Source organism: Dipteris shenzhenensis, chromosome 10 (assembly GCF_047967505.1).
Source record: "Dipteris shenzhenensis isolate YYH24624 ecotype China chromosome 10, Dip_SZ_1.0, whole genome shotgun sequence".
NCBI lineage: Eukaryota > Viridiplantae > Streptophyta > Polypodiopsida > Gleicheniales > Dipteridaceae > Dipteris > Dipteris shenzhenensis.
The window spans coordinates 41,515,320-41,540,760 of NC_141605.1; the positions used below are offsets into that span (position 1 = coordinate 41,515,320).

At 47.0% G+C, this 25,441-nt stretch overlaps 1 protein-coding gene across 4 annotated transcripts in view; it reads right to left on the minus strand.

Moving 5' to 3' along the window:
• LOC147897838 (uncharacterized) overlaps positions 1–25,441 on the minus strand; it is a 76,770-nt gene that overhangs the window by 14,020 nt on the left and 37,309 nt on the right. The window contains exons 2-6 of one of the 4 annotated variants that reach the window (XM_087380715.1): positions 19,760–19,831; positions 19,237–19,338; positions 18,906–19,058; positions 1,454–1,495; positions 243–386 (exon numbers count right to left, since the gene is read on the minus strand). In XM_087380715.1, the coding sequence (XP_087236841.1) occupies positions 243–386; positions 1,454–1,495; positions 18,906–19,058; positions 19,237–19,338; positions 19,760–19,831 (513 nt within the window). Of the gene's footprint in view, positions 1–242; positions 387–1,384; positions 1,496–18,905; positions 19,059–19,236; positions 19,339–19,759; positions 19,832–25,441 lie in introns of all 4 variants that reach the window. The other 3 variants (XM_087380714.1, XM_087380717.1, XM_087380716.1) reach the window with 3 other exon arrangements.

Here is a 25,441-nt window from a genome sequence, read left to right on the forward strand (position 1 = left end):
AATTCCAAATTTCTGTTAAGAGAGTGCATATACATAGAAAGACCACCTTTTCAAGCTAAAAAGCACATGAAATGGTGAAAGGTACATAAAGAAAACAATCATCTCATAATGGATTGTTTTGCCTGAAACATGGGTCGGCAAAACAATCCATCAACTTTCCAAAATGCCTTAATACCTCCTTGAATTTGCTTTAGGTCAATGATATCCTGAGACTAAGTTGCATATAAGAGTGTTGAACTAACCTGCCAATGTCCAGGGTAGCACTTCAAGAGGCGCACATCTTCTCCTAATATTCGCAGTCGCTTTAAGTAATATACGATTGAGAAGCTCCCAACAAGCTCTTCCCTTAGTCTCCGCTGTTCTCCAAATCCAAAATCTGACACCACCTGAACATGCATCATGTGCCCAGTGTCTTAAAGTGTTCAACCCAAATTCAACCCAAATTCGTTAAAGCTTCCATCCGGCCTTAACTGATATCTCATTATGAATGCAGTAAAGTACCGTTCTTTGTCAACGTTGAATTACAGCACCTCTATGTGCTTGAAGAATAAGCTAAAGCCACCCCATGGACAAATGTATCAGCAAAGAGAAGGGCCATGTCAAAAGGGGTTGGTTTTAAGCTTCTTTGAGTTTAACATCACCTTTGTAGTCAAGTCCAAGCCAGCAAAGAAGCCCCTCGCTACCAATGACCAACTCACATGCTCAGTATGAGTGGCGTATGACCCCTAAGTTTATGGCATAGGTCAATACACTATATATATTTTAGCTTTAAATCTTCTGCTTTTGTAAATACCACAACGTTGCACTGTAATTATCACCTCCTTTCCATTTCTAGATACTTTTTTGATGTTACTTAAATCATTTCAAATTAGATCCTGAATCATGCCACAGCTCATAAAGTAAAAGCATTCAGGAAGTGCAGTTGTAAAACTCAGGACGGCCATCTGCAAGGTCAAGCATATCATACTTAGAAGGGATTAGCTGCAGTGACGTGCCCAATAAGGGCCGACAAGAAGTGAAGTAAGTGGGATAGATCAATGTATAAACACAAGATACGAATGTAGGGATGAGCATACATTCTCACACATAGGAGCATACATTTGTGCAAGTGTATTTGTATTGAATATCTGTCAAGACTGTTGCGAGACTGCTGAATTGAGGGGCAGACTCCATCATGATATAGGCTGGCATTTACCAAGAATGCACAAATATGAGTCCTCATTCCTTACTGCATGTGCAGTCAATTTGATGCCACCCAATAAATTTTATGCGAACATGCAGGTGATGTGGCATGAAGACCCACCCCTTATTATCAAAAAGAGGATTAATCATGTTTAGCTGTATAACTTGAACCTCACAAGCTAATTAACAAACAGAACAATACCTGTCCCATTTGCCATTGTGGATTGACTAATAGCAACGTTTGACCTTCAATGCCTGTCAAATCTTTCACCTTCTCAAGGGAGTCTGCAGTTGGAAATAGCACTAAAGCAACCTGCAAAAGAAGTATCTTTTAATCCATGAGAAAGTGGAAAATAAAAAGTGCAGGAAAAGATGATATTATTGCCATTAGTGGAATTTATAATAATACAAAATTTCAGGTAGCAGTACACTTGCATTGGATTGTAAATCCATGACATGATTCCTAATTTTATGATTCACACCTTAGGTCATCATCTGTACACATCCAGTTATTTTCCAATCACACCCGCTGCCCTCCCTCCCCCGCCCCCTCTCCCCCACCCGCCCCCCTCCCCCTCCCTCCCCCGCCCCCCCCTCCCCTTCCCCCTCCCCCGCCCTCCCTCTCCCCCCCCCCCCGCTGCCCCCCCCGCCCCCTTCTCCTCCCCCGCCCCCCCCCTTTCCCCCCTGCCCCCTTTTCCCCCCCCCTCCTCCCTCCCCTCCCCCGCCCCCTCCCTCCCCCGCCCCTTCCCCCACCCTTCCTCTAGGCCCCCCACCCCCTCCCTTCCTAACCTGCCCCCTCCCTTCCTCTCCCCCGCCCACCTTCTCCCTCCCCACCTTCAGCCCCCTTCCTCCCTCCTAACCCGCCCCCTCCCTCCCTCCTAACCCCCCCCCCTTTTCCTCTCCGTCGCCTACCCTCTCCTTCCCCGTCAGCCCTCTCCCTTCTATCCTATCTCAGCTCCCCTCTGCTTCTCCTCTCCGTCCCTTCCCCTCTCTCCTACCCTCTCCTTTTCTCCTCCTTCCTACGCCTGTTTCAGGGCGTCCTGGGCAGTAGTTTCACGGACGGAGCTTTGACAGTGTTGGAATCGGCCTTTTCACTTCGATTGGCGAATGGATCCCCATTCAGCCAATCTCCATCCACTTCCACCGGCCGCAAGAACCGTCATTTTTTCAAAAGACAAGTTGCAGTAGCTCAAGAAAGATGTGGAATTAGAGGGCTCCACATCACTTTTCGCCCGCATCTTTGGGTCACATCCTTCCAAATCACAGGCTAGAGACTGGATGTTGGCGGCGTTACCAGGAGATCTCGCCCCACACCTCAGGGATATTCGACTTCTGGGACGTGGATTCTTCCAAGTGATTTTCGACTCCCACAAGTCCACAGCCCTTGTTCTCAAAGCTAATCCCCTAGCTTTGGGTTCGAGGAGGATTTTTCTTTTGCCCTACACCTTGGGCTTCGATCCGATCGAGGAGGACAGTCAGGTCACATCACTGTTCATCAGGTTTCCTGGTCTTCCTCAGGTTTACCATTGACTTCTTGCTACTATCGGAGCCACTTTCGGAGTGGTCACTGAGATTCCCCCCCTTCCTGGCATGCCTTCTTCCTCGGCAGAGGCAGTCAGAGCGGATGGGGTGCCTTGAGTTAGGGTCATTGTCTCTGACCCTAACATCTCAGATGACCACATCATGATTCAGCGTCCAGATGGCTCTCTCTTTGGACAAAGAATCGAGATTGCAGGTAGACAGGATCAGTGCAGGATTTGCACGACCCTTGGGCACTTTGCTAGAGATTGCCCAAGGAAGAGAAAAAGACCCAAGAGGTCTTCTAGTGCGGCTCCTTCACGTACTACCCCATCTGCACCTCCCCTGCGGCCTGTACCACGCACTCCAGGACTACCAGGAGCAGCAGGGCGCCTTGCTTCACGCACCCCAGGACCACTAGGGGCAGCAGGGCGCCCAAAGCCTGCAGCACTCCTAGTACCACATTGGAGAGTGGTCAGAGTGGCTCCTTTACCTCAGGAGGAGACCCTTGATACGGTTCAGACAGATGCCATCTAGACTCCAGAGGTGGATGCTACTGCAGCCCCAGATACTTCAGTTTCACATCAGGAGGGGACTTCAGATGCACCAGTCCCAGTCATTTTCATTTCTGATCACGAAGGGGCTACCGATACTTCTCCCCCTCAGACTGTTCATGCCACAGCTGAGGGAGTGTTTGCACAAATGAGGACTATAGATCCTTCTTCAGCCCAGCCACAGGCCTCCTCAGCTCCCAGCTCCAGATCTGCTGATAGAGGCCTAGCAGGTCCTTCTCCTCCTTCCTCCACGAGTGCAGGTCTTCTTCGCACTCCTCGGCCAAACTTTCTTCTCGGGAATTCTTTTTCGACACTGGCTGATTCAGCGACTTTCATGGATGATGATGAGTTTGTGCCCTCCACCTTAGGGGTCCCGGTCATTGGGATTCCTTTGACAAGGCCTCCCCCTCAGCAGGTGTAGGGATCCTTTCACTTGTTGAGTTTCCTGCCCTCAGTAGGAGTGTTTCGGCCCAGGGGAAGCTGGTCTCCTCTACTAGGTCGGGTAAGCCTTTCCATCCAGCATCCTCCTGTCGATGAGAATAGTCTGCTGGAATATACAGGGCCTAGGCAAAGTTCCACACCGTTGCCATAGGCAGCTGATCCGGAATCAGCTTCATCCACGTGTCATTGGAGGTGCTATTAATATCCTTTTTATCCAGGAACACAAGTTGGATGCCAATGATTGCTTTAAGTCTAGCAAACTGCTTTCTCGTCATACTTTTTGGTCGCCTGCCTTGGGCACCAAGGGGGGCACTTCTATTTCAGTTTCGCAGTGGGTTCTCCCCTTGGTTGTTGGACACGGAGTCATTATTCCCTCTAGAGCTCAGTGGATTATTCTCTTGATTGGAGGGTGTAAGGTTGGTTTCCTTAACCTATATGCCTCCAACATTAGAGGGGAACGAGTCTTTATGTGGAAGGATTTGCTCTCCTGCGCCCCCATTGCGGATTCATGGGTGATTGGAGGTGACTTTAACATGGTTGAGTTACCGTTAGACAAAAAAGGGGGTAGAGAAGGACTTCACTCTTTGGAGAGAGCAGCTTGGGATGCCTTCCTTTTTCACTACTGTGGCAGAGATAATTTGTTGGACGATGCCTTTCTTATTCAGTCACAGTCCCTCCTGTTCTGTTGGTCGAACAAGAGGCAACAGATGCCTATTCATGCACGTATTGACAGATTCTATGTAGATGATTGGGCACTTGACAGAGGTGGATCGGTATGCATTGTTGCTAGGATTTCCACTTCATACCACTTTCCTGTTGTGCTGGCTATCTCCGAGCCTCACTTGAGAGCCCGATCTGCCAGCATCAGGATTCCAAATGCCTTGTACACAGAGGAGGACCTTATAGAGGCAGCCCTATAGATATGGGTTTCTCATGTCCAGGGTGGGCAGCCATTGCCATCACAGGTAGCTGCTGCCCTTTCTGGTATCAGCGACTTCTACCTCTCAGTTGCTCGTACCAGGAGACGAGATATTCTCAGACGTGAGATTGGTGTTCGCCAGCAGTTGGCAGCTTTGCAGAGGGAAGAGTAGAAACGGCCTTCAGATGCTTGGATTCAGGAGCGCCTTGCTGCAGTAAGGGCTCATCAGCAGGTATTGCTTGATCAGAGAGCAGAGTATGCCTTTCATGCACAAGAGTCCTTCTGGATTCAGATGGGTGGTAGAGTCAATAAACACTTTTTCTCTACTCTTGGCCCTAGACATAGTAGAGAGAGTGTATCCCAACTCTTTGACTCACATGGGGTTTTACAGACAGATGCTGATGATGTCTTGCGCATAGCTTCAGATTTTTATGCCGCCCTTCTTAATGCTGATCCTGAGACACGGGATAGAGAGGATGCTAGACAGGTTATTTGGCAGAGCATCCCTTTGTTGGTGAAACCGGATATGCATGTTTTGCTTGATGCACCTTTCACCAACACAGAGTTCAGGACTGCACTTTCAGCCCTTCACAAGGGCAAGTGCCCAGGTTCGGATGGCCTTACCCCCTCTTTTTTCATTGCATTCTGGGATATGATTGGAGACTACATTACTTCAGCCCTGCAAGGTATTTGGGACTCTGGTGAGATGCCCAGGTCGCTTACAGAAGGTCTCATCCACCTTATCCCGAAAGGAGGTTATAGAAATCTAGTGTCCCAGTGGAGGCCTATCATACTTCTAGGGACTTGTTATAAAATTCTAGCCAAGGCAATCAGCCTCCGATTGCAGCCCCTTCTCCCAGATCTTATTCATGACACTCAGACGTGATTTGTGCATGGCAGGATATAACATTTTCTCTTTCTGAGAACCCTGAGAGTGGGCCATGCAGAGCGGCCAGAATCTAGCCATTCTACTTTTGGATTTTGAGAAAGCTTATGACAGAGTAGATTGGGGTTTTTTGGAGGGCACCCTTCTACGTTTTGGCTTTACTGATGCTTGGATCAAAGGTGTTTCCTCCTTGTACAGATCAGCCCACAGCCAGGTACTTATTGGTGGGGTAAGGGGTGAGAGATTTCAGATTTCCAGATCAGTCCGTCAGGGATGCCCCCTTGCTCCTTTCCTTTTTTTGTTCGTGGCTGAAGCTATGAGTATCTATGTTAGATCTCAAGCTGATATCATTGGGCTGAGACTTCCCATTAGAAGGGAAGAGGAGTTACTTGACAGTGAGTTGGCAAATGACACAGCAGTTTACTTGGATGCCACTCCACAGACATTCACTTCTTTCAGGACAGCATTGGATTTATTTTGCTTGGTGGTGGGGGCGCACATAAATTGGCATAAATTTTGGTCAGTGATGAGGACACTCCAGTTTGGGGGCTTGACATAGGATTCACTTGGGTTCAGAGGGGTGTGCCTGTCAGGTCAGCTTGGGTATTTCTTCCACGCAGCAGTTTGCTCTCGTGTTGGACAGCATCAGGAGGAAGCTCCTTTTTTGGAGCTCAGCCAAGCTGAATCTTGCCTCTAGAGTTGTGGTGGTCAACCAGGTCCTCTTGGCCATGGCCTGGTTTGTTTGTTCTTGCTGGTGCTATTCTAGGGACTGAATCACTCAGCTCAGGAGACCGATCAAAAATTTTCTTTGGAGTGGGCTTGATGGCACAGCAGATACCTTAGCCAGGGTGGCTTGGGAGACCCTCATCCTCCCTACACAAGAAGGGGGTCTCAATATTATTGATCCAAATTTACAGTGCAGAGCTTTACTATGTAAGATGGTGGTGCGGGGACTTATGCCAGGGCAGGAACCGTGGAAGGCCTTTCTTATTAGCAACATACAGAAGTGCGCACCTTCTTCAGGAGGAGACTAGATGAGCAGTATTAGGTCGATCTTCACCACAGAACACCTCAGATCACCTTCGTCCCCTCTCATGGTTGCCATTCTGAAAGCATGGGCCAGTTTCAGGAGCACTCTTCGGAGGATTCCTCCTTCCTCTCGTGAAGAGATTGATAGGCAACCCATCATGTGGAATGACAGTATTTTAGATGATCATGGCCGACCACTTGGTGCCTCACTCTACATGCAATGGTCCAGGTGGGAGAGGGGACCTGCATCATCTTTGGGGTCTTTGAAAGCTTTCCGCAAACTTCCAGAGGAGACCAAGTCTCAGTTGACAGGACATCTCAGAGAGAGTGCAGGGAGGATCTTGCAGATTGAGGCAGCCCTTGCAGAGGAGTGGGTGGACACAGATGATATGCCACTCACTTGCTCCACTTGGGCAGGTACTTTTACGAGAGGCGGTGTTCCGCTTCAGGTTTTGGCCTTTCGAGATGCACAGGAGGATGCTTTAGTTTTTACTATGTAGGATGGTGGCAGATTGCTCACATCCACAGAGGACATCTTGCTTGAGTCTGCTTTTCAACCTATCAGGGTTGTAGGTCTTTTGGTGTAGGGATCACATTCAGAGTGGTTCCTCGACCCAGACCCCCGGCTACTCTTCATCGAGTCTTGGAGGCTTTGGCTCTATGGGGGAGTTCCCATTAGGTATTTGCAGTGGGACCCTGGAGAGTGGGAGTGGATTGACACAGGGCATCGAGAGAAGAGCATCCCCTTCTTTCGTTACACGGTCAGTAATGCCAGGAGATTTCAGCTCAGTAGTAGAGGTTGGAGACCTTCCAGAGTTCCTCATTGGGAGACTTTTGATATCACTGCGGATCTGCAAAGGTGCTTCTGGAGGAGACTCTGGAAATCCCACAGGAATAGAAAGATCACTCTCTTCTTTTGGCTTTCTATCCATGGTGGGATTGCAGTAAACCTTCAACCCTACTTGCCCTCGTTGCCTCTCTGCTTCGGAGACTATTCAGCATTGTTTATGGGGTTGCAGACAGGCGAGGATGATTTGGATGGGGGTAGCCACGATTTTCAGTCACTTTGCCCACTCCCCATTCTTTATGACATGGGGCTCAATGGCTTGGCTTTCTCTTACATGGCCTCAGGTATTCTATGAGAGAGTTGACTCCTCTCGGGCCATTTTGGTTCGACGTCATCAGATTGAGTCCTATTCGTTGGATGTGGTACCACACCTTCCTTTTACAGATGTACATGCCTCTGTGGATACGTCTTGGGAGATCTTAGCGAGCATAGCATCCTAGCATATCTGGAGAGCTAGATGCACATAGGCTATGGAGGGTACTCAGGTTCATCCCTCACACACTTTGGCTAGTATCTGGACACCGTACATACTTTGATGGCCGTATGGATGAGTATACAGGGAGACTCCCGTGCAGCCTCAGCTAGGAAGGCTTCTTTCTTCAAGGAATGGAAGGATTCTCCTTTCTTCTCTGAGACTCCAACAGGGTTGAGGTGGCACTTTCAGCCTTAGCCTTGGTTGTTTTCCACCTCACTTTGAGGGGGTTTTATTTATCCTCATGATTTCATGATGTTGTATTTCTGCTCAGAGCTTGCTCTAGCGAGTTTCTTTCTTACTTAATAGAAGTCTCTTTTTTGCCCCAAAAAAAAAAAAAAAAACCGAACTGTCCTTCATACTTTATAGAAGTCTATTTTGGAAGGAGGGAAAAATCAGAACCATCATGAATAGCATCCACAACAAACAGGTCCAGCACAAAATTATCGAGAGAGAAAGAAAGAAAGAAAAGAAATTTTATTAGAGTCTTCGGAAGACCAATGGGTCTATGAGACTGAAAGAAAACCTGATACAAATCACAGTAAGGGTGGAGCTACTGAAACAAGCATCATCACCCGTGCTAAATTCCTAAGTATGATCATACATAATCAAATTCATATGGATGTAACAATGAAAAGAAAAGGACTGGAGCGGAGCGGAATCCTCCGTATGTCACGTCGCCTTGGCTAGTGCATAGCCGGTGATGGGACGCTGGCGCCCGTCAAGGGGTGCCATGCGTCTCGGTCTCCTGGACAAGGCTCGACGCAAGACCAGAGCCACCGTGACTCCCGTGGGACGTATGCCGGGTCTAAACAATGACGGAAGGTCCTCCGGAGTGATCTGTGTGTCCCCTCGATGTCTCATGTGTCGTTCTGCGATCGTCGGGTCGGGGTCTCTGTCACATCTGCGGCTCGAGACTGGACGATCAATGTCACTCGATGGGAAGAACTATGTGATCCTCCTCTGAGAGATGTCTGATGATGTGGCCAAGCCCCGTCGCCTGAGTAAGTACTCTTTGCGTCGGACGCCCTCGTGAATGAAGGCCGCGATGCATCTCTGATCTGGGTAGGTGAGGAATCTGGAAAGGAGCCCGGAGCCGTCTCTGAAGAGGCAGTGGTAGCGACCTCGGATCTCGTAGTACACTGGGCACCTGAAAATAAAATGCTCCTCCGACTCAACCTCCTGACAGTCGCACAATATATATGAGCGATGCTCCCTAGGAATCCCCTCTGCTCTACCGCTCTCTCTCTATGCAGAGGCGGTGTGATGATACCCGAAACTGTCCGATGGAGATCCGTAGTGAGTGAGGCATATGAAGCTCACTGTACCCCGGTGGTGTGATGAATCCCTCCTCCGAAATACAAAAACAGTAATCTCTGTAGAAACTCAGCTTCACTGGAAGCTCCCTCGGCTCCAACCAGGTCCTAAAGGTGTGCAGTTGCAGGAGATCTTCTCGAATGATCTGGTTGGTGTGTGGCCCGATCGGGATGGTGGGTGGGAGTACAAGAGGGGCATCTAAACTGTACTGAAAAGGAGGTATCCTATCGATGTGAAACCCTAGTCTCACAAATTATCTGTGAGTCCGTGCATACCAGCATCGCTCGTCTCCCTCTGTTGCCAACCTCATGGAGGAATCAAGAGCCAACCATGGCAACCTCTGTCTCCCTGATGTGCAATCCCCATATGATCTAACCCGATGTAGATATGTGATGGTCTGAAAGGCTGCATCTAGCTGGAGTGGAGAAGCACCAAACTCGGCCTGAATGATGTGATGTGGTACAGACAGTTTTCCCCGGATCATCCGTGAGAGCATGAGGATCTGCAAGCGCTCTACCCATGTCCACTCTATCTCTGACATGTCAAGCCCCCAACAAGGGCTGCCATACATACCGGCTGGTCGGACCAAGGAGTCGAAGAGAAGAGCCTTGGTCCGAGGGTCCTGGAAGTGGGAGTGGAAGCATTGTCTCTCTAGCCAAGCCAGTGAGGCGTATCCCCTACTCATTCTAGCCTGCATCGCTGGTCTCATCATGAAGATCGGGCCGGAGAAGATGAACCCCAAGTAAGTGTATGAGGATACGATCTCAACTGGTGACCCATCGAAAGTGAACTGCTTCCGTTGCATGTTTGTTCGAGAGGGGTTAAAGATCATGACCTTAGTCTTGCCAAGGTTGACCTCCAAATCATGGGATAAACAAAAAGCCTGCAGTGCATCCAGGTGTCGCTAGAGCCCCTCGGGTGTGGATGACAAGAGTGCCACGTCATCTGCATAAAGAAGAATCCTGATGATGATCTCGACAAGTGAGCAACCGGTCCCTCCGACAGGAGGTCACAGCCATGCACACTGTCCCAAGTAGTACCCTGGTGGTCGAGGCACAGATTGCGAGCATGCAATCTGCTATTGAGGAGACTTCCAGATGGGTTGACGTGGCCAAACGGGAACCCACAAGGGTAACCTTTTCAGCTACCCTCATGGAGCAGCAGTAGAGAGCCAATAAGACTCTCAACATCCGAGTACGCGGGATCCCACGCACTAAGGCTACACCGATGGTAGATGCGACTACGTTCGTGGCCGCTACCCTGGGTATGGCTGAGCATAGGATAGAGAGGGTATGGCGGGTAGGGAGAGATCCCAACCAAGAGCAACCCCTGATCATACGATTCCATGACACTCAGGCACGACTTTCAGCTCTACAACGTAGGTCCGTCCTTCGAGATCAGCCAGCGATCTCTATGGATGAGGACCTCACACCTCTATAGGTTGAGGAGAGGCGCTCTTTGCTGCAGCAGCGGGATCAGGCCTGGAAGGAGGGGAAGTGGACAGTGGTACGAGAGAGACGACTTCTTACAGGCCCCCGTAGGACACTTGCCCCCTCCGCTACATAGGGAAGCGGGGTCTATAGACTCAGATATCCGAGACCCTATCCTGCAACATTTAGAACTGTAATGGTACCTTATGGTCAGAACCAAGGAACTTCTCGGAATCCTATACAAGCCACGATATAGTCTTCTATACAAAGACACATCAAAGTCCAGAGCACCCTCTTCCAATAGTCAGCGGATATACATGGGAGTCTGCCTACAGAGATAAGACGAGGGGTATAGGAGGAGTTCGAGGTTCAGGTGGAGTTGCAGTCCTTTCAGATCCACACTTCGGGGGATCATTTCAGTAGAGCAGAGAGATACACATTCCATATTTCTTTGGATCCGGATATGACACATGGACAGCCGGGATCTGTTTGTCGCAGTTTGCTACTTCCCCCCGGAGACCTCCCACTTTGCTAGAGATATTCGAGGTGATGATGAGACATCCCCATTTGCTGCCCTCACATCGTTGACTTTTCTAGCCGCAGAGAAGTCCTTCTACTGGGGGACTTCAACGCGAGGACAAGGGCCCGTCAGGTATCACTTCTTGACTTCAGAGATGATTCTACTCTACTGGCAGATGTTGACCTTGAGGAGGCAGGTATGCTACGGGTTTTGGCTGACAGGCGAGGTCCATTCTCATCTTATGGGCAGGCCCTATTAGACCTAGGCAGGATACATGATCTCATTATCTATAATGGTCTTGACACATGGCCCGCTTCAAGTGGTTTCACATGCTTTCCACATGGGGGGCGCTCCAGTGTTGTTGATTACATCATGGGATCCCCTGTCTTCACATCTCGCATTACTAACTTCACTGTAGCACCTCTCCCCCCAGGGGCTGATCATACATACCTTTTCTTTCGCATCTCCACCTCCCTTCGCACAGCATCTTCCACCCCACTCAATGCTTACTCCACCTACCACGATCTACGCTTTGATCGGGATCACTCACCTTCTTACTCTAGCTGTCTGTACATACTTCTCCACTTATATTGACTTCATACCCCTTTTAGAGGATCATGCTGCCCTTGTCACCCGCTCACTACACGAGGCTGCCATTCACGCTTTTCCCCACACCACCCGCTACACCCGCCCACCACCCCCTCGAACCGTACCCTGTAATAGTTGGTACGATGATGAGTGTAAGGCCTTACGCCGTCAACTCAGATTCGGAACCAAAAACAGTCTTCCAAGCACACCAGATATGCTATGTGAATACCGTAGACTAATACGGAGGAAGAAACTAGACTTCATTCGTCGAAACGAGGAGGAGCTACTGAACATTTTGTTTAGTAACAACTCTAAGGACTTCTGGCGGAGATTTCTAGAAGGACGGTCCCCACCGCCACTCACTGACACCCAGATCTGGTTTGATTATGCACGCACACTTTATGACATCCCAAATCAGCCAATCCCTAAACTCTCACACATGCCTCGTCCCACATCCTGCACCCTCTTCACTAGAGGAGGGGTAAAGAATGCCGTAATCAAACTTCATAATGACCGAGCGAAGGATCATGAAGGGCTATGCACTGAGTTCATTGCATATGGGATTAACCTCCTAGCCCTGATCTTAGCAAAGCTTTTTAATGAAGCAATTTGTTTGGGATTTCCACACACTTGGACCATTGACACTATCTTACCCATTCACAAGGCAAGGGATCCCATGAGCCCAGAGAACTACAGGACCATTATGATTGGACATGTCATGTCCAAGATTTATGCATCAGTACTTGACTCCAAGGTTAGCAGACTTGCAAAGTGTCGAGGACTTAGAGCAGCAGGACAGGCCAGATTCCGGCGTGATCATGGAACCATGGACCACATTCTCACGCTCAGATGTATCATCGAGGAGGCGAGGTCACAGAAGCAGAGGGTTTATTGTTGCTTTGTGGATTTCCGCAAGGCATTTGACACGGTCCCGAGAGCCTGCCTCATACGGCGCCTACAGGACTTGGGTTATGATCAGGAGATCATTTGGGCTGTCATGGCACTTTACGAGAGAGTTTCTGGCAAAGTTTGGGCAAGATCCGCGTGGACAGACGAGATCATGAGTACCATCGGGGTCAAACAAGGGTGTCCTTTGACGCCTACCTTGTTTGGCCTCTACATTGACGAGCTTGAGACAGTGATGCAGACACAGGGGGGTGTAGGTTGCTCTCTTGCGGGCACGCTGATCCAGATTTTGCTCTATGTAAATGACCTGGCTCTCTTATCTTCCTCAGCAGAGGGGCTTCAGAGACAGCTAGACACAGTACAGTCCTTTTGTGAGTCCCATGATTTGAAGGTCAACCTGGGTAAAACCAAGGGCATGATCTTCAATACATCTCGAGCCATCATGCGTCAGGAGCAGTTCACATTTGCAGGGTCATCTGTTGAGATAGTTTCATCATACACTTATCTTGGGGTTATCTTCTCCGAACCGAGCTTCGGACCGAGCTTCACTATGAGACCCGCGATGCAGGCACGCTTGAGTAGAGGGTATGCCTCATTGACCAGGCTAGAGAGGCAGTGCCTTCGCTCACACTTTCAAGATCCACGCACCAACGGGTTGCTTTTTGACTCCTTAGCTCGCCAGCAGGAATGTACGGCAGCCCTTGTTGGGGGCCAGACTTGTCAGATACAGAGTGGGCCCGTGTGGAGCAGCTACAGGTTCTCATGTTATCACGGATGATTCATGGTAAGTCATCCGTTCCTCACCAGATCATTCAGGCTGAGTTTGGGTCACCCCCTTTACAGCTAGATGCTGCATTTCAGGTCATCACATATCTGTAGCGAGTTAGGGAATATGGGGATTATACCGCGGGGCGTAGCAGGCTACCATGGATAGCTCTATCCTCTTCTATGGCACTTGCAGCAAGAGGAGATCCGAGGTGCTGGTATGCACGTACTGAGAGATGGTTTGAGCGACTGGGGCTCCACATGGATAGACTACCTCCCTTCTAGTATAGCATGGATGCTCCGTTCTCTCCCCTCTTATCACACAAGGTCAACCAGGTTATCCGTGAGGATCTACTACAGCTACACACTTTTCGGACCTGGTTGGAACCGAGTGAACTCCCAGTGAAGCTTAGCTTCTACAGAGATCACTTCTTACATATCACAGCGGAGGGTTTCATTGACCCACCAAGATACACACAGATTCACCTACCCCACTCGCTGAGGATCTCTCTTAGGCAGTTCCGGGTCTCTTCACACAGACTTCGCATCGAGAGCGGCAGAGCAGAGCAACTACCCAGGGAGCGGCGCATGTGCACACTGTGTGACATACAGGAGGTTGAGACAGAGGAGCATTTCATCTTCAAGTGTCCTGTGTACTATGAGATCAGAGAACGTTTCCACTGCCTCTTCAGGAAAAGTTATGGGATTTTAGCCCGTTTCCTCTCCTACCCAGACCAGCAGTGTTTGGCAGGTTTCATTCATGAGGCACTTAGACACCGCGAGAGGATACTTCGAGTACGGAGACAAGAGCAGACTTCTTCCTCGGTTGATCCCTCTCAGAGCTCTATCATGGAGTTCTTTCAACTAGATCACATGGACCCCAACGAGATGAGGCCTCAACATGACCGTGACCCGGAGCCCGTGACCCGACAGCTCAGACAGAGGGTCGACACATAGATCACACTTGGAGACATTCCCTCCTTGTTTAGAGTCGGAGCCCGACCGACGGGGGTCACAATAGCCCTGGTTAGACGTAGAGCTACAACCAGGAGACGTGCCAGGAACGCACCTCTGAGTGGCCGATAGCACTCTATTGCCGACTTCATGCCTCCACTGCCTCATCCATCCTGATATCTTGCTGTTGCTGGGGATGATGATGATATTGATGATGATGCTGAGATTGATATATAGTCGACCATCGACGTGACTATGTTGTACTTAGGACTTAGTACTACCATTCTGCATTTTTTCAATTTTTGCATTTTGCATTTTGCATTGGTATGGATGCTCGTTTAGTAGATCCACTACCACATCTCGTTGTATCAGGATTTTCACAGTCTCATAGACCCATCGGTCTTCCGAAGACTTTAATAAACTTTCTTTCTTTCTTTCTTTCTTTCTTTCATCGATGTAGAGGCCAAACAGGGTCGGTGATAAGGAACAACCCTGTTTGACCCCTATGGTACTCAAGATCTCATCTGTCCAACCTGCGCCGGTCCGAACTCGGCCTGAGACTCTCTCATAAAGTGCCATGACTGCCCAGATGATCTCCTGATCAAATCCCAGTGTCTGTAGGCGTGTGATGAGACGAGCTCGAGGTACTGTGACAAAAAGAAGAAAGAAAGATTTTGTATTAACATCTTCGGAAAGCCTTGTGGGCCTATGAGACAATGTATAAACAGAAAAAGAACTCATACAAGCCACTATGGGATTAGGAAAAGGGCTCACTAGGGGCCCTTGCTGAGTACTCTACTAAGAAACTCAAAAACTCAAAACTAGAAACTCAAAAACTCAAAACTAGTACTCAAAACACAAAAACTCAAAAATCCTGAGTTGACAACAGATGTGCTCAACTTGTCATCTATGATCCTAGTGCCATATCAGCTCTCCATGGATGAAGGGGTACGAAGGCCAAGAGGTTCCTGTTAGAGATCAATATCCCCACCTGTGAGCCCCCGATTGGAGGCAACAAGAGGGGGCATTAGATCATAGGGGGCGCGAGGGACTGCTGTACAGCAGCAGGGTAAAAAAGAGGCTGTGTGGCAGGGCCTAAAAGTGCAGGAGCAGCAGGAGATATGGGCCCCCTGGCAGACCCTTATATAGGCTGCCGGGGGGGAAGGGGGGTTGGTCGGGGCCAGCAAAGGGCTGACCAGCAGGTCGGGCAGCCAGCAATAAAGGGCTAGCTAAAACCGGCCTGTCCAGATGCCCTGAGGCCTCGTATCTCTGCGCGAGTGCTGACCTCACCATCTAACACTGATGCATAGATCTTGGACATAACATGTCCAATCATGATGGTCCTGTAATTCCCTGGATCCATGGGATCTCCTGCTTTGTGGATGGGTGTGATAGTGTTCAAGGTCCAGGCTCTGGGGAATCCGTGGCAGACAGCTTCATTGAACAACGTTGCCAGGATGGGGGCTAGAGTTTTGATACCAAAGGCGACAAACTCTGTGCATAGGCCCTCATGATCCTTGGCTCGACCGTTGTGAAGCTTGTGCGCTGCGTGGGTGACTGTTATGCTCTAGCCGAGATAGCATGACCTCGGATAGATCGGTGGGCATTTTCTCTTAGATGACCAACTTTTGTAATAATTAATGTGCGTAATTGAAATGGTCAAGAGACGTAACTGCCAAGGTCCTAGGTGAGGGTGAAATGGCATTGACTAGGTAGTTCTGAGTGCTAAGGCCTAGGTGCACCTAAATGTGCAATAATGCCAAGGGGCAAGTGGTCTTAAATGTGCCCAAGAGAGGGGTAAAAAGGTGCACCAAGTGGAGAGGCTAAAATGATGACATTTGGCAAGGAGAACTATCTAGGGAAATGAGGGTCTCATGGATAAGCATGAAAAAAATAACGAATTGATCTGATGATCTGCTATCCATGAGAGTTTGGCTGGGTGGAACAAACGAATGCCATCGCCCGTGATTTGTATCCACGTAGGAATAGAGCTTCGTGAACAAGAGATAGGGTTTATAACATTTGGTATCAGAGCAGCGTGGCTGTAGTTGTGGGCAGAGAAGAATCGATTTCAAATCTTGAAATCGCGACTGGTCGAGGGGGATAAGCAGTCCAAGGAGGTGGAAGATTTCGAGTTTTGAGGCGAAGCAAAATCAGGATCGCTTTCTGCTAAACAGGAGTAGCATGGGGAACTTGACTATCTGTTCACGATGAACAGCTGTTAGCGTGGAAAAACAGTCGCAGGTGACGGGTAAACGAGGTTGTCGACGTCTGCTCGAATTCGACGGGGTCGTTGGAGCAGGTTCGACAGGAAGAGTGAATCGTCGAGCAATCAGTAGCCGAGCAGGGAGTTTGAAGTGAAGAACAACAGTATATCGCGACTGTTTTTTTTGGACTTGAAATCGGGATAGTGAGCAGAATTGCGACGTGCATAATTCAAATTGATGCCAGCACCTGTGTGACTTTGCTGAGAGCATAGGAGAGAGAAAATCTTAGGCTGAGCCTAACATGTGGTATCACGTAAGGCAGCGCAGAGGTGACGTGATCCGTCGAATATTACGAGACCTCCTCTGATCGACGCATATTTCATCTCGCGAGGTTGAGGGGGCTGGCGCAGACCCTTGTAGCAAGTTCTCTTGCAAGATCAACCTAGGCCTCATATCGTCGAATCGTTTGAAGAGGAGAAATCAGGGAGCCCTTTCTTTCCATGCAGTTTTTTTTGTTTTTCATATGGTCCTGTTATTTCTGCACCGTCGAAAAGAAAAAAAAACCAAGAAAGTAGAACAGAAGTGAAGGGTGTATATATTGGTTATTTGGGTTTTAGAAAAGACTGAAAAAAAAAAAAAAAAAAAACCCCATCTTCCATTGTGAATCTATGGAGGCAGAAGGGCAGAATTCAAGGGTGAATCCTAGTGAGTCTAGAGTGCAGTCTACACAACAGATGTCACATCAGGCAGCACCTACTTTGATTGGTAGGATTTCGTTATTAGAAGATGCTTTACAGCAGATTATGAACCAGCAGCTTCAAGTGAATGCTGGTCAAAATGAGATCAGGGAGATGGTGCAAGCCTTGTTGGCTAGACCGTCTAGAATTGATAAGGGCAAAGCTCCAGTAGAGCCAGAGCCCAGTATACATTCCTTAGAGCGCGCAAGGGTCAAAGTGCCTGATATCGCTAATTATAGACCGGAGAAGTACGCTGGTCGGATGACCGAGCGCAGCTCTGATGTGATCGAGGTTTGGTTACACAAGTGGGAAGAAGCCTTCGCCATTTGTGAAATTAGATCCGATCTAAAGAAAATCCGCGAGGCCACACACCTGTTTATTGAGGCAGCGGACAGATGGTGGATAAAGCAACAGAAGGATCAAGTTGCTCCAACCACCTGGGAAGGGTTTAAAGCTGAATTCAAGAAACACTTTCTCCCACCTGATGAAGAATCCCGAGCTTGGGATGCTTATAGAAATCTTCGTCAGAGGAGTCTGTCAGTGGCAGAGTACACTGACAAATTCAGGGAATGTGTCATGAAAATAACAGACCCTCTCCCTATGTCGGTTCAGTTAAAAGACTATATCTATGGACTGAACGACAAGATCAAAATGGAAGTTCGGGCTAAGTATGTGACTACATTAGATGAATCTATCGCAGTAGCCCTGAACTATGAGGATGCCAGAGGCAGATCTGGTGGATTTGTGCAGGCAGGGACTCAGTATGAGTACCCGAAAAAAGGGGGATTTCCGAGGAAATGGGTTTCAAAGACAAGTGTCTCGCAGCCAAGTGGCCAAACCAAGCAGGTGAAGCCGGTTGAGGGACCAGTAAAAACAAGTACCACCGTTGGGGTGAAAAGGAAAATAACTCCAATGGCAGCCCGGGCTTGGTCAAAGTCCTCGTTGACCCCTGAACAAAAAGAGAAAGCTAGAAAAGAAGGATTGTGCTTCGGCTGCCTTCAGCGACATCAGTGGAAGGATTGTCCACTGAATAAAGACCGTCGCACGGCTAATATGATAATATCTGAATGCGACGTAGAAATGCAGGAGAGTCCCAATGCGGAACACATGCAGATGCAATTGGCGGGACCTTCTCAGAGGTTAGTACCTTGTTTGTTATGTGTATCTATTGCTAAGTATTTACAATTTAAGTTGATGATATGGCCTCACTAATGGTCAATGCAATTTGAATCCATCCAAGGTCATACCACATTTATACTGGTTGTGGCAGTAGTGAGGGCTGGGTCTCCCCCAAAAAAGAGCGACATTTTTCTAAGAACGTGACTGAGCCATGTGACCCCTCCTATTGTTTGCTCATGATTTTCTCACTTGATATCAGAGCCAAGCTTGTTAACTAATAAATACAAGGTGCAGGTAACGTCAAAGAGTGGTGCAGTCAAGGTGGCGTCCAAGCACAAGCTCCACACTCTCAGTGACTTCAAAGGCCAATTCCTGGTCCTCATTGCCACTGAACTCTTTTTACGTGGATGGAGCCTCGTCAGATCCATGAACAATCACTGTATTTTCCTGCCTTATTGAAAACTTTGTGTAGCTTTGTTAAATTGATAGAGACCATTAAAAAAAGAAAATGCACCTTCTCAGTTTCCCACACTCCAACTGCATCACCTTCATCGATGATGTATCTCTGAAAAGCAGTATCTTGTGAAAGATCATTCGTATCAGAGAGTCCCTTCAACAATGCTGATACAACTGGAACTGCAGCCTTGAACTGTTGTTGGATTCCACCCTGATAGTGCACAAGGTTATGATGCATTAGAATATCTTTCAAACCAATGATCATTGCAACGTACGTCAGAGGGAATTCTTTTCAGCACAAAGTCTATTTAGCAGCACCCAAAGTCTTGTGAGAATTTATACTGCAATTAAAATAATATTGACACAGCTATATTTTAATGCTTACATACTGGCCAGTCATCAAGGTCGGTGGCTCCAATCAAGGGCAGTAACAGCTCCAATTGCAATCTTCTTAAGCCATCTTTTCTAGCTTGTTTGCATGCAAACTGGGCCTGATTTTGTCAAACCCCAACATCCAGAACAATACAAGTATCAATGGTTGTGACTCTACCGCAGCTGTTATGCTATGGCACATGAGAGTTGATACTAAATATACACTTTGCAGATAAACATCATCAAGGCCTGCATAGTTTCATGAACCACATAAGAATGTGAAACCTAACACGTTCCAGATGCATAAACACCATACTTTGGAGTCTTGAACATATCCATCCAATGAGCCTTGAAAGAATAGATTATGCTGAAACAAAAACCACATGAGTACCTAATTCTATCATTGAACACACTCATGCCCTAGCCTCCAGCAAAATCCTAGATGCCTTGCATTGAGTACATGAAATAGGTGCATCGTCACCCAAGATAATCATATCACTATCACAGACAATTAGAAACAATGTGTTGCTGAAAGCAAACCTGTTCTACACTTTCTTCGATCGTCAAAGGTACTGAGAATTCCCTTTTTCTTACGGATCCTAAACTTCCAGCCTGCAATCAGGACACACATCACATGTAATATAAAAACCAGAGCTGTTGACACTACAAAAACCTGTTCTATACTTTCTTCGATCATCAAAGGCATTGAGAATTCCCTTATTGTTACAAATCCTACACTTCCAGACTGCAATCAGGACACACGTCACCTATATCATAAAAACCATAGCTGTTGACACTAGATATACAAATTTTTTTAAAAGGGAGTGCAAAACTCCTCTGTTCTTGTCCCCTAGCTATTGAAACAAATGCCTTTTAATTCCAGTCATGGATTTCAGCACCAAGGTGACATAAAAACCTGAGTGGCAAAATGATCCATTAGAAGGCAGATGAGGCCATGCTTGGCACACGTAAACAGAGCTCTATGTGGATTCAAACAGGTGCTTAAAGACTGGTTGTTCAGTAGGGACTGCATGAATATGTTGGGTAGAGACTGGTTGTTGGGTAGGGACTGGAGTCATATGTTGGGTAAAGACTGGTTGTCTATAGAGCTAGCCACCTGGAATATTTATACATTCTAATATTGCTGATTTTCGAAAACAATAGTATTAAAGAATCCTTCTCGGATAGCCAAAAGATGTGTCGAACTGCCAAAGCCACTGATTGCGAAAACTAAATCAAAAGAATGGGATGAGAGTGTAGAACGCAAGGTTCTACCCCCAATCTTCATGTACACTGTGAACCATATACTTCCCACGTCAATCTCATCAGTATCTCAATACCACAACCTTGAACTGGTAGAAAAACACTATAGAAACATCGAATCACCATCCATCTCAGGCAGAAACCTCCAATAGATCTATCGACGCTGTGTGTGAAGTCCTATAACAGAGAGCTCACGCAAACACTCAAACATGTGATCAGTAACATGTGCACAAAACTAAAATAAATAAATTAGATGAAAATAAAAATAGATGGAAAAATGTGTCCATAGAAATGAAGACTTGTTACATTCTCTCCCGTTGATAGGACAAAATCTGTATCAAGTTTTTCAGCACTGTATATAGCTGTGGGTAGGCACATAGTTGTACACATCTAGAGTAGGTGTGGGCTTTTGGCATTTGTGGATTTTTCTTTCACAAGCATGATGGACTAATGTATAGTTTTTTGAGACAATAAAGTATGTTTTGTAGGGACTTCATGGGAAATGATGAAATGCAATGTGGTTGTACCACATCTCCAAAGCAAGGGTGTCCAGTGTGTGGTCAAGTAAAAATGTTTTTGGGGTCATGTAAATCAAGTCATGAAGGGTTTCTTTATTTTATTTTCTTGAGTCAATGTGCACTGGTATGTTACAGGAATTTGATATGTTTTGGTGTCCATGTCAAGGGGCTTTTCATGTGTGTGTACAAGGGTGCATGCAAGCCTTAATGTGCATGCTAATGTGTGTGGAAATTGTGTGACTAAAGGTCCAAAATGTGCATTTAATGTGCCTTGGGGGGATATTTGCATTTTTTAAATGGAAGAGTGGTAAATTCTACGTGATGATGTGGCTGGAAAATCTGGAAGGGAATGTATGCATGCAAGGTGGCTACGTGATCAAGGATTGGGGATGCTCTGGCTGACGAGTGGGCTGATAGGTGGGATGGCGGCCACTAGAGAGTGCTGGAAAACATTGATGAGTGAGAGAGATCGAGTTGGGGGGAGAGAGCGGAAAAGGAAGAGAGAGGAAAGGATCTGCTGGTCGATGAACGGATGGTTCATGGGCTTCAAAGTGTTGTACAAAAGCAGTGCGTCAAGGTGTAGAGGGTGGTGACGATCTGAGAGGGCGATTGGGCTGTGTATGGGCTGTCAACAGGGTGTGATGATCTGGGAAAAAAAAAAACCACAAGGCTGATGGACGATTAGCTGAGCAGAGAGCTAATGGGCTGAACGACAAGAAGTACGAGTCGCTTACTTTTTTGGGCTGTGGGTTTGTTACCTTTAATCACGCACAAGTGTGCAGGCTGCATGGGGAGCTTAGCTGGAACAGAAGACAGATTGGGAGTTGTCGCTGCTAGAAGCACTCATGATGTGGCTGCTTACAATTCTGAGTATGACGTACAGCTTCTGTGCAAATGCAATAGTGACTGAACGGAAGTCACGATAGGGACTTTGATCGTTGAGGTTTCATGAATCTAATGACTCGATGGATTAGCATTCTTGGGGGTTCTTTGTGCATGAGGATTCTGTACGAGAAGCATAAGTACGAGCTGTTTTACTTATACAAGCTGCTGGAAGGAGGTGTTGTAGATACATCATGTGTGGTTGATCTGTCGTACAAAGAACGACTGTGTATGAACAACTCTTGGTTGACACAGAGCTACAACAAGGCAAAGCCTTCTTTCCCCTCTTTCAAAGAGTCTGTGTGTTCCTCTGTGTGTGTTCTAGTCAGATTGTGTGGGGGATTGACTTGTTATTTGTCTGCTTTGGATATCTGCTCTGGAACTTGGTTCATAAGCTCATCATCTACGAGCCCACATTGCAGCTGATCCCTATGAAGTCTCAGCTATCTGACGTGGTGAAGTACATAATTCATGGTTGTCTTTCCTTTTTTTTCTTATCATCTTTTTGGCGATCCTGCTGGGGACTGGAGGAGTTTTGAATTAAGATTGGGTACTCAAGACAAAACGGCCCAGAAGATTGGTTGGGGAATGTTGCTTGAATTTCTGTGTGGTTACGGATTGAAACTATGAAGACAAAGCCTCGCATGAGAGTGATTCATTGTGAGTTATGTGGGGAGTGTGGACACAGGAGAGATAGATGCCTTGATGTTGAACTTGGGTGATACGTCTCCGTGGTAAGGTTCAAAAGGCTTTGAAAGTGATTGCTCTTAAGAAGAAGAATTCCAATCAGATGCAGGGTAGTTTTCTTCAGTAGAGTGATTATTTTTGTTTTCTTTCCAGAAGAGGTTGGGTGGTATTTCTGGTTGGAAGTGTGTTTGAGATAAGTTAGTCAAGAGGAGAGATGGCTCATGAATTTCCTCAATTTCACGGGTTGCCCAATGAAGACCCAGAGAGGTTTTTAGAGTGCTTGGAGTTCACAGCTCTTATTAAAGACAGGAATGCTCCAGAAGTCCTTCAGATTCTATCCTTTTGTCTGTTGGGAGAAGCAAGAACTTGGCTGCAAACTTTCTCTGCAAGGATGCGTGATGATCAGGGTGCTCACAAAAACCCGACTTATCCAGAGGTGAGGACAGCTTTACTGGACAAGTTTATGTGTGTTAGGGATCCTGATGGCATTTGGAGAGAGCTATGTTTATTGCAGCAACAGCCGACTCAGTTAGTGGATGAGTATGTCATTAAGTTCACTGTGTTGTGAAATAAATGGCAGGTGGCCTTATTACCTGAAGTTCCTCCCAGAGTCATAAAAAAGGATAGGTTTGCTGCTGGTCTGAAGCCGGAGATTAGGATAAAGATTGAATGCAAAGAGCTGGTCACTTATGAGAATGCTCTCAGGGTAGCAAAAGAGAAGGAGAGGAAGCAGATAAGATTGTCACAAATGATGCAAGAGATGCCAATGGTTCAGCATGTCCCTGAAACTATCTCTCATGTGAAGCCAGAAATACAGAAGTCTGAAGTCAAGGAGGAGGAGAATATAAAAGAAGAAATTCGTGAAATGTCGGAGCTTATGAAGAGTTTGAGTTTGAATTTGATGAACAATAGGGGAAGAGGTAGATCATCGGGTGGTTATGGCAGAGGTAGCATGCCTTCTTCAAATAATTCAGGCCCATGGCAGGCAGGACGAGGTCAAGGGTCATTTGCACCTTGTGTCCAGTGCTTTAATTGTGGAAAGTGGGGACATTACAGCACACAGTGTGATAAGCCTCCTCGTGCTGAAGGTGATGTTCATCCATTGCCAACAGGGTTAAATAATAGGGTGAATGATCATAGTGTAGAAGTAAAAGATGCAGGTCAGCCTAGTGCCTCTGGAATCCGTAAAGCCACTGCAAAAGAGAAAGGGAAAGGTAAGGTAGTTACATTTGGCTTATTCGAGTTCGAGGAAGTTAAAGATGTCATGCCATTAGGGAAAAGAGATAGAGAAGAGGAGGTTGGTCCGAGTGCAAAGAAGGGGAAGCAGTCTGAGGAGATGATGACCTACCAAAAGAAGAAGAGCACGAAGCCCAGAAGGAAGTACAGAACTGCAGATTATCCCATGGGGAAGGAGCACGGAGATCATGATTTGGTGGAAGATCTTTCAGCGAGGAAACCGGACATTACATTTGCCCAAATGATTGGTCTATGCCCAAAGCTTAAAAAAGAATGGAGGCAGGCTGTAAATCCAGCAAAGAGGAACTCTCATAAAGGTACAATTAAACTGATGTTTGTCTCAGAGTTGCCAGATCTTTTACCTGCTGTAGAAGCCTGGCATAAAGGAAAGGGTTTTGCAGAGGCCTATATAGATGGGGGTGCACAGATTTGTGTGATTACCCACGCTTGTGTAGAGAGATTAGGACTGAAGATATCCCGCTCCTCTAGTTATTGCATCAGAATGGCAAACCACTCCAAGGTGAAGACTTTAGGGATAGTACCTAGCCTGGAGGTTGAGGCATTCAGTGTTTCATGTCAAGTGGATTGTCATGTGATGCCTGCGGGGTTGGGAGCCTATCCTTTGATTCTTGGAAGGCCGTGGTTGAGGAAGGTAGGTGCAATTCAGAATTGGCAGAGAGGAATCTTTTCTGTACAAATTGAATTTCGATATGGTAAGCAGGGCTGAAGTTTCAGATTCAGCAAGTGAAGAGGAAGAGAGAAGTGAAACCAGCAGTGAGGATGAGAGCTCGGTGACTTCAGAAAGTGATGAAGGAACAATAGCATTGGTGGATTTGGTAGATGAGGATCAGATTTTGATTGAGCAATCATTGAATCCTGATCTCAATGTTGAGGAGAAAGAAGAATATTTGAAGATGTTGCAAAAATACCCCAATTTGTTTATCACCTCTTATGAGGAGATCAGGGGATTTAAAGGGAAGCCTCTGAGGATTGAGCTGAAGGAAGGTGCCAAACCTGTTTTTCAGAAAATAAGGAGATTAAGCCCGGAACAGAGAGAGGTGTTGAAGGAAGAGGTAGATAAGCTTCTCAAGGCAAGAATAATTTATCCTGTAGTTCACTCTGATTAGATAAGTCCTGTGGTCATAGTGCCAAAAGGTGTAGACAAATGGAGAGTCTGTGTCGATTACAAACCTCTGAATGTAGTGACAAAGAGAAACCACTATCCTCTGCCTTTTTTGGATGATATTCTTGATAAAGTGGCGGGTCATGAAATGTACAGCTTGTGTAACGGATATTCAAGGTACTTCCAGATAGCCATAGCCTAGGAAGATCAAATCAAGACTACTTTCATTACCCCCTGGGGCTGTTTTTGTTACAGGAAAATGCCTTTTGGAGTTACCAACGACCCCTCGCACTATCAGGAGAATTCAAATCTGATTTTAGCACCTTTCCTGGATAAATTTTGTAAAGTGTTTAGTGATGACATCTGTGTCTACAGTGGAAGAAGGGAGCACTGTGGCAAGCTGGATCAGGTATTTTATGAGATTGATAATAATGGTGGTCAATTAAATCCTAAGAAGACTCAGTTAGCTCAGACCAACATTAAAATATTGGGGCATATTGTATCTGAAAATGG